Here is a 15,280-nt window from a genome sequence, read left to right as displayed (position 1 = left end):
ACTATCCGTCCACAACAAAAAAAAATTATATTTGTGCACCATCGGCAAACATTTTCCATCACAAATACACACTCATTGCGGAAGGTTGCTGGCTGCAGCCTGCATGGCAGTGCTAATCAGCCGCCTTCTACCTATAAATTCACCATTCCCCTCTGTACATGACCAAAACCATCTCATTCTGCCCCCTCTGACCTTGTCTCCAAAAGGTCTTATCTTCAAACATTAAATTACTTCAATCCATACATTGCACTTGACTCGCACAAGTACCTTGGGGTTCACATGCACAATAAACTGGACACAATACAGATGCCCACAACAAAAAAGGACAGCGCAGAATGCTCTTTGTGAAGAGATTGGGGTTTTTGGTATGTGTCCTGGACTCTTCAAGACAGTGGTGAGACCAACGATACTGTTTGGCCTAGAAACAGTTATAATGACGAAAAGCAAGAAGCAGAGCTTGCAGACATGTTGAGCTTCTCTTTGGGAGTGACCAGGATGGATAGGTTCAGGAATGAGTCTATCAGAGGCACATGTTCGATGTTTTGGAGAGAAGGTCAGAGAAGCCAGACTGAGATGGTTGGGTCATGTACAGAGGAGTGATAGTGAATATATTTGTAGACGGATGCTGGAATTGGAGCTGCCAGGCAGGAGGTCTCGAGGCAAAGGGGCGAAGGGCAAACTTTGTGTCTTTATCGACTTGTATATTTTATTGATTTCTGATTTATCAATTTTCTTATCTGGCATTCATGGACACTTTAGTCACTATAATAATGTACACTCATGATTGTGAATAAGCATTCGTAGAATCTGAAACATTTTGGGGCGAATGAAACAGCATATTATCTCTTTCTAAACCGCTCTTTCAATCCTCCTTGATAAAGGTCACTGTCACCACCATCATCATCGCTCTCTGTAGCTCGCCGTGATCGTATAGTGGTTAGTACTCTGCGTTGTGGCCGCAGCAACCCCGGTTCGAATCCGGGTCACGGCAGGGATGAAACCCTGGCACGGCTAGAGAGTTGTTTTGTTTCTGTGAAATGAACTCATATCGGTTTTATTACGGTCTATGCATTATTCAATCACCTCCCATTCAAATGCATTTATTTCACTCTTTTATCCAGTCAAAAACTTTGATAAGCTATGAAACGATGTCTTTACCATCTGCGGGAAAGAGGGGGCTCCGGCACCAACTTTCACACGGCTGAGGAGTTCAATTTCTGGTAAAAGGTAATATTTCAAGATTTAAAAAACGGTGAAAACTTTAACCTTCAATATAAAGCAATTAGTTGAATTACATTACAAACTGTTTTACAACTCCTTATCCTTGGAAGGTAAAGTAGGAGCGGGCGTTTGAAGCAAGATACGTTTTGATTGGTGGCATCCGACGGCAACGAAATCATGTTCCGAGGCCGTCAGCAAATCATCGACCGAGTACGTCGTAAGTGGCGTTTGCGCAATACATTCAAGTACCTGATTGGACAGGTTGGTCACAAGGGTCCGCCCACAATACCGCCCCCTCCTGGCTTTTGCCTCCGAAATGAAAGGAAACATGCGTGTGTCCTGGCGCTGTGTCTCAAATCCACTTTAATACTTTTCTTCATCACGGCAGCTGATCTGCAGTCGGACGCTCCAGGTTTGGAAATACCTTCGGTAAAGAGAACTGGGACCATACTTTTTACACTACCATTGTATAGCTATATTGACTTATTTATCGAGAAATTAATGAGGAGCTTGCAACATCTGCAACACCCCCCCAAAATACCAACAAATGAGCTACGATCAGGGAATTATGTAAACATTCAGCAAGACTTGATTAAAATAATTGGAATGAGTAATTATTCCATACAAAGATGATCAGAAAATAAAGTATAAAAGTAAGATTTTAGCCTGACTTTACATTGATGTCTAGTCTCCCACCATTCTTTATACCTTAAACAATAATGTAATATTAAATATTGAAAAGACCTCACAGTTTTTTTTTAATTATCCATCTTCAGGTAATGGAAGGTGCCCGGACGACGCGTGTTCTTCATCCTTACTTTCCACAGGACCTTGTAATTCCCAACTATGTGGCAAACGAACGAGCCATGTCAGAGATCTTGCTGTTTCTCTTCTCTACTTCTGGGGTGTTTGTATTCCTGACCTGGATGATATCTGGCAGTAGATGGGTCTCTGCAAGGCTGGGGACATGGCGGCGTCTGGCAGTGTGCTGGTTTGCAGTTTGCGGTTTTATCCATTGTGTCCTTGAGGGATGGTTCTCACTGTACTATGATATTCTACCAGGAGATCAGAACCTCCTGTCTCAACTTTGTGAGTGTAAAACAAAACACACTATCATAACTACTATCATGCAACTATCTAATGTTCTGTTGTACACTCCAAATGTGTTTCATCTTCCCTTGAACAGGGAAAGAATATGGGAAAGGAGATAGTCGTTACATGATGTGAGTTTACATCATGAAATTATCAAAGTTATTGTTAGGTTTTGAGCAAATATTGCCTTGACCTCTGATACATGATTTTCTTTACTCCCTTAGAGCTGATAACTTCACTGTGTGTATGGAGACTGTGACTGCGTGGCTATGGGGACCATCCAGCTTTTGGACCGTGTTTGCCTTCTTAACCAACAAGTCTTACAGATTTCTTCTCCAGCTTATGATTTCTTTAGGTATGAAGATGGATTCATATATACTTCCTTCATTGGAATTTTACTGTTGTATTAGCAGAAGTGTAGAAAACTTAGATTCCACATGTCACATTCCAGGCTGCACCAGTTCCACATATTTTCTTGGGTTTTACAGTCAGAGAGCTGTTACATTAAATTGAGCCCTCTAGTGTTTATGGAAAATAGATCCACATTTCACAACCTCTGAAAATATTTTTTAACAAGGCATGATTTATCACCTATGTTTTATTTTTCTAGGTCAGGTGTATGGAGCCTTGCTTTACTTCTACACGGAGCACAGAGATGGCTATGCTCACAGCCAACTGGGCCACCCAGTCTACTTCTGGTTCTACTACGTGTTTATGAACGCACTGTGGGTCATCATTCCACTGACGCTCATCTTGGATGCTTGGAAACAACTCTCTGCAGCTCAGGCAAGAGTAGACAGCACAATGTCAAACAAGTCTAAGAAGCAATGAGACGCCACAGAGAAGCGTCAGTGACAGTGGGACACTAACTCAGTGGTTTCAGGGCTCAAAGACCAATGAAGAGGGAGTCTTTTGCATTCACTGATGTCTTTTTTAGAAGACATCTTCTGCAAAACATCTGTAACTATTAGCTGTAGTCCATTGCTAAATCTTATTTTTTATCTGTTAATCATTAAAAGTCTGAACACTCTGTTTTGGTTGGGAATTAAAGCAGTGATGCTGGGGTAACTTGATTTCTGTTGATGTGAAGATGTGACTCTTTCCAAGGCGACCAAATTAAATAAACTGTTTCCACTTCTGTGTTAAGTGTGTATTGTTGAAAATTCAACCTCTTTTGGAATTCCTGAGGTTTTTGAATGTTCCTAGATGCTGCTTCTACTGAGATACTGAGGAACCTAAGATTCCATAAACGTTTTATGAGCCGGTGAAATTGTGAAAACATGCTGAATCCGACGCTTCAGAGAAAACATCCAGGCTCAGTCAGATGCAACCGATGGCCATTGATTTTCTCCGTGTCTGTGCAACAAAGCGATAGTGTGTCGAGACATGGGAGCGGCAGGGACTTGTAAAGATGGATGCAAGCCAAACACTCTGCAAGCTGGTTTATTTCCGTTGAAGCAAAACGACAGGTTACAAATACCTTTCAACAACTTTATCACCTCACTGACAAAAGTAAGAGACATATAGAGATTTCAGTCCATTATGCGTTATACGCCGAAATAGCTCAGTTGGGAGAGCGTTAGACTGAAGATCTAAAGGTCCCTGGTTCGATCCCGGGTTTCGGCATTTTGGCAGAACCGATGCTTGTCTGCTGACAGCAAATTGATAATTCTCTTTATAAATTATTATTATTATTTTTGCCGCCTTACTCGACAGTCAAGTACAGCATACAGACATATACCAAAAAAACACAAAAAAACTTTCTAAATATATATGCATATATATATATACGCATACTGGGGGATTGGAACCAGCTGGATTTCAGGTACTAAGGGTCAACAGTCCAGAGCAACGGAGAGTGTGGAAAAGAGGTGGAGAGACAGGTACAAGCAGGTTGGAATGGGTGGAGAAAAGTGTCAGGGGTTCTATGCGATAGAAGACTTTCAGCCAGAATAAAAGGAGAGGTGTACAAGACAGTGGTGAGACCAGCGATGATGTATGGACTAGAAACTGTTACAATGACCAAAAGACAGCAGGCAGAACTAGAGGTTGCAGAGATGAAGATGTTGAGGTTCTCTTTGGGAGTGACCAGGATGGATAGGATCAGGAATGAGTCTATCAGAGGGACGGCACATGTTCGATGTTTTGGCGAGAAGGTCAGAGAAGCCAGACTGAGATGGTTCGGTCATGTACAGAGAAGGGATAGAGAATATATTGGTAGACGGATGCTGGAATTGGAGCTGCTAGGCAAGAGGTCTCGAGGAAGACCAAAGAGAAGATTTATGGACGTAGTGAGAGATGATATGAAGGTAGTTGGTGTGAGAGAGAAAGATACAGAGAATAGGGTTAGATGGAGAAAGTTGACTCGCTGTGGCGACCCCTGACGGGAAAAAGCCGAAAGAAGAAGAATAAGAATATATATATACGCATACACACACGCACACAAACACACACATACATATATACGCGCATATATATATATATATATATATATATATATATATATGTGTGTGTGTGTGTATGTATATGTATATATATGTGTGTGTATATATATATATATATATATATATATTTATACATATAAATATATATACATATACTCATGTATATTTAAATATGTGCAGGACTGTCTCAGAATATTGTGATAAAGTTCTTGATCCTTTGTGATGCAATAACACAAACAAAATTATCATATATATATATGTATATGTATATATGTATATACAGAAACACACACATATATATATACACACACATATACATATATATGTATACACACAGTAAATGTACACACACAAATTTATATTTACATACACGCATATATATGTGTATATTTAGCCGAGAAGAAAATACTCACAGTTGACAGGCTTTATTTTTTGTGTATAAAATAAAAAAAAAAGTCAAAATAACAGTACAGATCATAACTACTCGTTGCTTTAGGTTTTTGTGATTAACATCGTATGTCTTAATCACTCATGTTTGATTGAACAATACATCAGCTACGGCATTTTCTGAAATAGCTGATTTCCTTTGCATTTTCCCTTTTATTTTCAAAAAGTAGACAATCAGAATCTGACGGACACTGAACAGGGGTTAAGTTGAGCCCAAGACGCACAACGAACCGTTCACACATTTATTAAGACTTCATTTGTTCAAATATGTGGCGACATTCAATGACTGCCCGACTATCCTAGCTAAACATTTTTCGGAGTCTCTGCCCCAACTGCGCGTTGGTCTCCTTCTCTCGACTTGCAACATCTCTGAGCGCCTTCAAAGCAGCGGGTGATTCTGGCTGGAGTCTCAGGAGGTTCGCGAAGGCCCACCTGGCCTCCTCCAGCTCGTTCACCATCTGGCAGGCCTGGCCCAGCCGGTACCAGGCTTTAGCCGCGTGCGGTTCCAGCTGGGTGGCCTTGGTGGCGCTGGCCTTCGCTCGCCGGGGCTGCTTCAGTTTGAGCTGGCACAGAGACAGATTGGAGTGGAGCTCAGCTTTAATGGTTTTGTATTCTTTAGCAATATTAAGGTCCCGTGTTTCATCAGAGTTGTTTGCCTCTCCCTGTTTCTCAGTTCCGTCTGCGAGGTTTTCCATCTCTTTGACGTGGCTCTGTAGGGGGATGAGGAGCCTGAGGGCCCGGCTGTAGCTGTCTGCTGCTCCCCAAACGTCCCCGCTTCTGAATCTCATTCCTCCTCTCTCCTTGTGTGACTTTATCCACTCCCACTTTTCATGGGGCAACATCTCCCACGATTCCTTGCCAGGAGTGAATGCTCGCAGTTCAATCGTGGCACGCAAAGGCAGGTTTTCCAGCGCTGGGTGGGTGAGCAGCACGTCTCGTTCGTTCTCGGTCGGAGAAAGCAGTATCTGGGAAGCAAAAAGAAAGTACAGTGAGCACAGCTGTAAAAAAAAGTTTCCCTTTTTTTCTTTCTTTAGAGCTTTATTTATTCTCTTCTCAATTTCATCAAATAAGTAGAAAAATCGGTTTATTTCTGATGGCTTTCACAAATTTCATGCAATTTCCCTTAATTTTTTCTTTCTTGTTATTTTCACACCTACATCACAATAATCTAGGAAATTAATCTAGAAAGTGTCTTGCTTTGTTATTTCTAGCTCAGGACAGTTTCATTAATATGAGAGAATATTAATATCAAATGGAGGGAATTGAAAATAAAGGCTCCTCTCTAACATATCCCCGCTTTATCTCAACGCTCAGCACTCTTTGAATACACACTTTATGAAACTTTAACCTTTCGACCCTCACAAAAAACTGAACATGATTTTCCCATGTTTATTTCAATTTTGAGAACATTTCACTTGAGAAAAACAGGTCATATAGTAAATCACGAAATTGACACAAGTGCTATCTACAGGACTGTCTCCGAAAATTAGAATCTTGTGATGAAGTTCTTTATCTCCTGTAATGCAATTACAAAAACAAAAATGTCATACATTCTGGATTCATTACAAATCAACTGAAATATTGCAAGCCTTTTATTATTTTAATATTGCTGATTATGGCTTACATCTTAAGAAAACTCAAAAATCCTATTTCAAAATATTAGAATATCATGAAAAAGTAACTTTTGTTTTTCAAATTGCATTTCAGAAGATAAAGAACTTTATCACAATATTCTAATTGTCTGAGACAGTCCTGTATATATTTACCTCACTTGTCTCTCCAGCTCTCATGTTCTCCAAAGACGCCTCCGTGATGTCGCACTGACCCTCCCCGAGCCTCAGCGTCATCCAGGTGCCCAGTGGGACCTGCAGCAACGAGTCCTGACATCTTTGAAAGGCGACGTCAGGAACAGCGGGGAGCGGCAACTCGGCTCGCTGCTCCTCTTCTCCTTCTGCCGGCGTCAAACTTTGGGCGTCCGGCACGTTAGCCATGAGCTGTGCACGGACACAGCACAGTGAACCCAACCTTGGACTGCATCTGGATGGCCCCTCTGGAAAAGATTATGTAAACAATTGCTTGATACTCATTCATTGATCAAATGATGTCGTGGAAATGATCAGGAAGATATCACGTTGGCACCTTCTGCAGGCTTGGAAGGAGTTTGTTGACTCCCTCGGTGTTTCAGCTTTTGTTGCACCCTACAGGGGCCTCCGGGACACACTGCCACCCAAGAGACGATGTCACAGGCGTCACCTTCGGCGTCGCTGTGCAGCTGATCCAGAGGGTGAGGAGGATCCATCACTGCGCTCATGTAAGACGCGATGAATAGTAGTTAACCTCTGCTTTTTTGACACGTCAACACATTTTTGCATGGTCAATGGTCTCTCGCCCATTCATTCATAAATTCAATGCGGCTACATTTTTAAGTTCTGAGCTTCAGTGACAATCGGGTGAAGCTGCAGAGAATTAATGGCTTAATGGCTCACAAAACCTGGATATATTTTATTGTCTTGTGTCGTGTGAGGGATAAAGTTCATGCTTGTCCAGCAGCTGTGATACAATCTTGGGGGAGGCGAAGAGGAAGAAGATTGTTTGACTATTAATAATAAGTTAACCTATATAATTAGCTGTTTTTTTCCGAATTTCTAGGCGGTATCAAAGTTTGCATTCATTCAGTTTACTAACGTGCACGTTTCATATGCGTGCACGAGGAGACACCTATCTACTTATAATCCTGAAATGACACAGCAGCAAGTCCGCGGTATTGAATTGTTCAGTTGAATCGTTTGCAAACAGAACAGAGCCAGATATTGGTGCAAAACAGATCACAATAAACATCATCAATGAGTGGTAACATTAAAATATTGCTTACGTCATTCAGCAGATGTGACGTCAATCATCAGCTTCCCCATCAAACCAGAAAACGCCGACGAGGTCGAGAGGATAAACAAACGTTGCACCGCTGAATTAAAACACAACAAACACCGGATTTGTTGTTTCTTCTTCGCCCGTTTCTGCTCGTAGTGTTTCTTCTTCTGTTGCTTCAATGGTTGACAGCCTTAGACCTGCATACCGCCACCTATCGAGCAGGAGTCCGCACCGATTGCCGCCCCGCGCCGAGAGAGGGACTGTGGTTCTGTACCTGGAAGTCTGGAGTGGCAAAAGAAGTTTGTTGGACTCGGTGAGGTTCATGGCTGGCGAGGTACTGATTTTAGAGAAGCCAGAAGAATCCCTGGACTCCTGAGCGCCTCCTACCATGAGGCAGGAGAACTCCGTGCCTCACTTAGTGGCTCCTCACAGACATTTTATGATCGCTCAGTACAAGACACTAGTAACACACATACAGTTGTTGACCAAAAAAAAACTCTTTTGAATAAAAAAACAATCTAAAACTGGTTAAGTTAAATGAAAAATACCTTTATAGTGCAAATCACTAATAAATATGACAATTTGATTATTTTTTTCCTTTTATATTTTGTTCTTTCCAAGATTGGCAAGAGAGGCACGGCCTCTCTTGCCTCCCCTGACGTACGTCACTGGGCAGGCTGGTGCAGGACATGTATGCCAGCTGAGAGTTGAGAGTAGCCCCTTGTTGTTTGCAATGGTGATGGACAGGCTGGGAGACGCTGGTTAGACAGGAATCACAATGGACTATCATACGTGCATAGACGAGTAGAAGGTCTTAAGGAGCCTGCTACAGACGCCATATGACCACAGTCTCAACATCCTGCTCTGACCCTTCCCGTAGAGTGCATCAGTGTTGTGTGACCGGACCGATTTATTGTTGATGTGGACCCCAGATACTTGAAGGAGTCCCCTATCTTCACCTCTTCACCCTGGTCGGTACCTGTCTCCTCCAATTCTTCCGGAAGTCCACAACCCTGTCCTTGCTTTTGGAGATGTTGAGTAGGAGGATGTTCTGGTTGCTCCACTCAACAAGACTCAAAGAAAAATATATTCAACTCTTTCCGAGTCTTGGTTCAAGATTAATTAAGGTCAACTAAAACTGTCCCAGTCATATCAACAAGCACCGACTCATATGACAACACCAAATGACAAGAACTTTAAGAGAATTTAGACTATTTCAGACGGTACGAAAAAGGCTCATGAGCTTTTGCAAGAATTCAAAATTCAAAATTCAACACTGCGAGCCACCTCAACATAGCCAAGGATTTCTTTGCAATCTATGCACTTTATGTAGTGATTAGTGGCATTTCTATCACATTATTATTTTTAGCATTTTATATAATTGTATATACAATATAACTAAAACCTCTTTGAACATCTCAAATGTATAACTCATTCTAAAAATCTAAATATTAAAAAAAAAAGTAAAGATACACAATGCATACCGCACGGCCATTGCTTCCTCTTCAAGTGACTCCGTTCTCAACAGAATTTCTTGTGATTCTTTCTCAACAATTGCATTTTTCACCAGCATTGTGGTGTCGTCATCCTCCTGCAGGTGGAGACAGAGACGCTGCCTGCGCGGTTGCAGAGGCCGCTGCAAATGTAGCGCACAAATGAGCACATAAGTCAAAATGTGTGAGCAGGAAAGAAGAGGAACCTCTGGTCAATGTCGTCTTTCTTTTTTTCTCTCCTTAAATCTTTTATAGTACGAACTTCACATGTCTCCCCAAAACAATCAGAATTGTCTAAACTAAATAAAAAAGAGACTCTTCTTCTATTCTAATTTAATAGCTCACTTCCTGACTTCAAAAATAAACATGGCTTATGGCTTGATATATACTGTTTTCTGTCAACAATTATTTTTTCACTTTAAATGAACACATTCGCGCTCTGCACCCGAGTCACTTTCTTCACGACGTATGTATAACTACATCAAAAGAATGGTCAAAGATTCAAAGTCACTCGAGTTGCACCGGGCAGTTTGATTTCTTGATTTGTAATCAATATCCCTTCTGTAAAAATGTCCGATATTTAGGCATTTTTACACGGCTGATATGCCCCGTCGCAATCGCTTTCTAGAACTGAATAAAAACTGGGTAGCTATGACCTAGTGTCCAGTAGTGAGCGTGAGGAATTTATGAAAAGAGTTTTGTATCTGGCAACTTACTACTATTGCCAGGATTGTCATCCATAAACACACACGATCAGAGTTTACACCTCTGTCTAAGGATTGACCTTTGACTTTTACCACTCATGTCTAAAGCCTGTGTGTTAATCTGTCCTGTCAGTACGAGTCGGGGCTCTATCTTTTGAAACCATTAGGGTCTATCAGAGGAATATCTTACGCATGTTGCCGTTTGTGTGAGTGTGTGTGTGTGTCTTACAGAGAGACATTGAGAAAGGGTGGGAGACGGTTGTCCGAGAGGCGATCCGTGATCATTTGTCTAAACATGAAGACTGAAAATTCCTGAATTTCATGACACATTACAATGAAACTGTAACCGGAGATCTTCTGAAAAGGGGGTTCATGGAAATGACCTCCATATCGATGCATGTGAGTGTGCTGAGTCTCCTGACACATTAACTCTGTCACCTTCCATTCGTCTGAAATCAATGTGAAAGACACTGAATGAACGTGTCGTGACTTTCCTCAGTTATTTATGCAAGTCGACTGCCCCACTGTTTAAAGTTTATTTTTAACTGCAATGACATACCTCACAAGTGGGGTCGGCCCCCTTTAAGCCCCATAGTGAGTCATGTGTAATGTGATTTTATATTCAATATTGTGCACAACAGGCACCTAAAATTACACTTTTTTGTCATCTTTTTACATTTCAGACTACATATATGCTTGGTAACATTAAGTGATTATGTAGCTGTAGTATTTGCTTTGATTTAATAGTTTTTCCCCTGTCTGAAGTAGAACCAATTCATTGGATTAGTGTGTGTTCTGTTCATATTCAAAGTATTCTCACTTCTCCTCTTTAATCCTCTGCACTTCTTCTCATCGGGTGTTTCTCTTTTCTACCAACTAACCGATCATCAACATCCCACAGGGTACGTTAATAGTCCATCAGCCTCAACTGCAGTGACCGGTTGAGATTATAAGTCAAGAAAAAGGCCGGCAACAGGGAAAACTGTGTTTTGAAGGTGGAGAGAGTAATGGCTGATTGACCACTGTCACCCCAATTGGGGTTGATCGACACAATTTACACGGATAAAAGTGACATGCATCAACATGATTGGTCAAATCTGAATCCGAACTATAACTTCCTAAAAGCCCAGAGAGCCAGAGAGCAGGATACTGCGACAGCAAGTTCCCACCAAAGTCTGTAAACACCGAGCTTGACTTAACATTCAGCCCGTCTATGTGATTGTTTTTCGCTCGTGAAAGGGGCGGCCTGATCGCCTGTAATTCCTCTATCACACATTCCCTAACGCACTCAGACACTAACACACACATGCACACACACACGCACGCACACACGTACCCTCCGCGACCCTGGCCAACCAGAGGCTGACTCGTAAACAGATCGGGCCACACTACAGGGTGTTTATTCCTCCGAGAGTGGGACCGCTGGACATGATGCTGTGTGTGTGCCGAGCACTTTAACTGTATCTAGTCATTATCCCTACAGGCTGTTTGTTGTTTATAGTGCGAATCACTGACAAAAGGCTCAACTTCACAATGTAAACTCAGGGTAAAGGCAGAAGCTAAGTTATTCCCACACTCGGTATTAGCAAAGTGGACCAGCCCGCCCCAACCCAACCCTCGTGACCCCCGTTATGCTCAGAGATGACACTTTAATACCTGTTTGTATGCATGTGGATTAAATTATATTTCAATCTGATTTCAATCTTAAAAAGTCATAATATTAATAATACAAAAGTTCCAAACATGACACGTTTAATGCTGCTACATTCAAGAAAATAGCGATATTGTTGTGAAATGAATATGTTACATCGACCCATGTTTTTCATATTAAGCGTGAGCTTTGTAAAACAATGTGCAAAAGTGAGAAAATGTAATTTATCTAATTGCAAACTGGCATGTAAAAAGACATGACAATCAACATTTCTTATTAAGCTTTGTTTTTATGTATTACAAAAGGGCCGATACCACATTCTTGATTTGCTTTAATTCAGTGGATACAAGTCCCATTTTAATTGGAGTCCCAAACCTCACTCTGAAAAAATATAATTACAATAATCCATGATGGAATCAAAACACGTTTTATTGAATTTGTTACAGCACTTTTGTCCGGACCAAGGTGATTTATCGAGGTTTCTAGGTTGGGTTCAGGGTTGATCCTGAGGCTGATTCATTCCACCGAGAAGATGGGGTTAAAAATGAGGAGCAAGAAAAGGCATGCGTGCATCAGCTCTGCATTATCGGTCTTATGTTCTGATCGATCAATGCAACACTTCCGAAAGCCAAAATTTAAAATCAGTAAATTATGACCCTCCTCTCCCATATAAGCGGTGGATTTTGCTGGTCGGGGCCGTCCATCTACATCATAATGTAATGATGAGAGCGCTCATTCACATCCTTTAAGGCGGCCTAACAGACCATAATATTTCTTGTCAGACGATGAACAACAATCTACATTTAATCAAAAAGATTTGCTGGTCGATCGGCTGTTAAAAGGCTCGGGAAAAAGGTTCAAGAAACTTTCAGATTTGGTGGCATCTAGTTTTATGAGATACATGTGATTGATAAATGAACGTTGCTCTCTAATCTGCTCTGCCACCTGTTTCGTTGTTGAGAAGTGACCTCTTCTTGAAAAACAAATATACTTTTTTCTTTGACAAAATCTTGGCAAATCCCGGTAACTTCCAGGTCTTTAATAAACCAAGAACCAAACAGTTTATCAGAATTATGAGGGAATTTCAATTCAGGTATTTTTTGGCTACATCAGTATCACTTGCAGAGCAATCCACCGTGTAACGCATTCAATGTTTTCTTTTCTTTTTAACTGGCAGCAAGTTTTTTTAAAACGATAAAATACGACGTGTGACAGGAAACCAGCCAGTTTATTCACACATTTTTGTTTGTGCTTGGAATCCCTTTGATCTGACACAGAGCTCTATTAGTTATATATCAATATTTGTTTATTATGTATTTTGGAATGGGAATAAATGACATTGGCTCAAATCAAAATGAACAAATACACATAATCCAATGGAAAATAGTGAAGTAAATGAGGCTTCATCGTAATTGGATGCTGTTCGCCACACATCAACACAAATACAGCAACTTAAATGGAATCGGTGCAGATTTATATAACAACATTAAGACTTTGTCCATTGTTTGTTTAGTTTTATGAACATAAATTTTGGATGGGTTTTTATTTGTCTGTATTATTCAAAATCCATTTTGTCATATAAACAAGTGTTCACAGGTTCGTTAAACAGTTTGCTTAAAACTTGCTGTAAAAGCCATTTCATTTCTCTCTGTTTAATGTATTTTCACATCTTCGAAGACACAAACTAGACATCGGAAGCTGTTTCCTGGACCTCCTTTGTGTCTCCATAGGAATAGTTAACCTGCGCTCTCCCTCAGACTCAAATTACACTAAGTGTGCCACCATTTTGCAATTAATGAACACATAAAGCATTATAATACGCATACCCACCAGCACTATGTGGAATCCAGCATTACGTTACGGTAAATTTGTCCTATCTGGCGCATAAACAGGGTCCTTAACTCCATTACAGTGTTTCTCTGGGGGACAGTTATACAGTCGGACCTGCGCAGCCTTGGTAGGAACCCAGTGAGGGGAGGAGATGGCTATCGCAAGCCACAGGGCAGATGGGGGGACCGTTTTTATCAATGCACATGCTGTAACGGGATCTTCCTGTGAGGGGGCCTGAGGACTTTCTTTTGACAGAGCTTTCATGTGTTCTTTTCCTGTGGTGTATGTGTGGTGCGTGATCAGGGAAAGTCACTGTGGGCCATTAGGCCTACGCACGCATGGTAACTAGCAAACATCTGGATATGCTTCTCATTGAGCAGTCACACCAACATACAGTCTGGCAGTCCATGTGAACTTTTAATACCAGCGAAGCACTTTAGATAACACCAGTTAGACCTCACTGTGGTATATACAAGTATCAGTGAGTAACCACAACATCTGCACGCATACCTCCATACCACCTGCTCATGTCATGTAACGCTGCGCTCATTCGCCGTTTGCTATACACATTCGTGGCTCTGTGATATCTGCAGATTCTTGCGAAGGTGATCGTGAGCTGATAACAGCATAAATAACATTAGCAGGTACCGTCTTTTAAGAGCCAGCCAATGAGGAGGCTCGATATTAAAGCTGGGTTGACATATCCATAAAGATTTTACAGCCTTTTTAGGAGAGACCTTGCATGTTAGGCCTACAGGCTTAACTTAGAGATGCATCAGCTGCTCGGCTTTTACACCCGCTTGCATTTAAAGAGAGTTAACTCACTGTGGGTTATCGAGAGAGACGAAGAACGGTGGGACTGGGGCGGAAGGCGAGGGGCACGGTGAAAAAAACCAAACCGGTGGATCCCAGACTCACCTAGCTGGTTGTGATTTATACAGGAGCGGGGTTGAGATCTGGATCTGAAATCTGTTGAGAGGTTGTAATTCACACCAGCCTCCAGTCAAAGTAACTGTTTGCACCTCGGCAGTCTGTCAGCATGTACCGTCATGTGTGTCTGTCAGTTACTCTTGAAGGTTTCATGCAGGGTTCTCAGCGAGATGTCTGCGGTGGGACAATCCCCATCTGTATCTATCTTCAGACTGCAGGGTGGTGGTAAGTTGGCTGCCAGTCACTGCCGGTAAATACCATAACATCATTGGAATGACATGGATACAGTAGCTACAGAAAAGGAGGGGAGGACATCGGCTTATATATCTGTTTGCGCCGTCCCCGGCGGTACTTTGTGTGTGGCTGAACAAAGACAGCGACCTCTATGTGTTCACATTTTATTGATTTACACACCTGCTGATATCTGTGCCTCAAATAAACCACGGACCCCAATATTTTGATTCCACTACACCGAAGACAGGCATATTGTTGTTCTCTCGCTATTATACTATCTTTTAGATAAATCGGGTAGATATTAAAATAACTTTGTGTATAATTTTGTCAAACATTCATATGATGCACCTATATCTCATGTGATGA

The 15,280-nt window shown here is 41.5% G+C and overlaps 2 protein-coding genes and 2 non-coding genes across 6 annotated transcripts; 3 read left to right on the top strand and 1 right to left on the bottom strand.

The window, feature by feature from the left end:
- Nucleotides 1-919: 919 nt before the first annotated feature.
- Nucleotides 920-991, top strand: trnah-gug (transfer RNA histidin (anticodon GUG)). The gene has a single exon. It is a non-coding gene; the product is annotated as a tRNA-His (tRNA).
- A 537-nt stretch (nucleotides 992-1,528) lies between these two features.
- ebp (EBP cholestenol delta-isomerase) lies at nucleotides 1,529-3,453 on the top strand. 3 transcript variants are annotated; one of them, XM_086141368.1, is made up of 5 exons: nucleotides 1,529-1,633; nucleotides 1,998-2,310; nucleotides 2,408-2,444; nucleotides 2,538-2,668; nucleotides 2,924-3,453. In XM_086141368.1, the coding sequence occupies exons 2-5, from the start codon at nucleotides 2,001-2,003 to the stop codon at nucleotides 3,142-3,144; spliced, it is 699 nt and encodes a 232-aa protein (XP_085997494.1). In that variant the 5' UTR covers nucleotides 1,529-1,633; nucleotides 1,998-2,000; the 3' UTR covers nucleotides 3,145-3,453. The 3 variants fall into 3 exon arrangements, with proteins under 3 accessions (XP_085997494.1, XP_085997496.1, XP_085997495.1); XM_086141370.1 differs by having other exon boundaries at nucleotides 1,564-1,650; XM_086141369.1 differs by lacking the exon at nucleotides 1,529-1,633 and adding an exon at nucleotides 1,750-1,874.
- Nucleotides 3,454-3,866: 413 nt separating this feature from the next.
- On the top strand, nucleotides 3,867-3,939 carry trnaf-gaa (transfer RNA phenylalanine (anticodon GAA)). The gene has a single exon. It is a non-coding gene; the product is annotated as a tRNA-Phe (tRNA).
- Nucleotides 3,940-5,357: 1,418 nt separating this feature from the next.
- On the bottom strand, nucleotides 5,358-8,216 carry fkbpl (FKBP prolyl isomerase like). The gene is made up of 4 exons (XM_086141838.1): nucleotides 8,077-8,216; nucleotides 7,344-7,505; nucleotides 6,971-7,254; nucleotides 5,358-6,169 (listed from the first exon to the last, which is right to left on the bottom strand). Exons 2-4 carry the CDS (start codon nucleotides 7,501-7,503, stop codon nucleotides 5,504-5,506), a joined length of 1,110 nt encoding a protein of 369 aa, XP_085997964.1. The 5' UTR covers nucleotides 7,504-7,505; nucleotides 8,077-8,216; the 3' UTR covers nucleotides 5,358-5,503.
- Between the last annotated feature and the right edge of the window lie 7,064 nt (nucleotides 8,217-15,280).

The sequence above is a fragment of the Fistularia commersonii genome, chromosome 34 (assembly GCF_037954325.1).
Source record: "Fistularia commersonii isolate RoL2024-O1a breed Wild chromosome 34, RoL_Fcom_v1.0, whole genome shotgun sequence".
Classification (NCBI taxonomy): Eukaryota; Metazoa; Chordata; class Actinopteri; order Syngnathiformes; family Fistulariidae; genus Fistularia; species Fistularia commersonii.
This window is presented reverse-complemented; position numbering and strand designations above follow the sequence as displayed.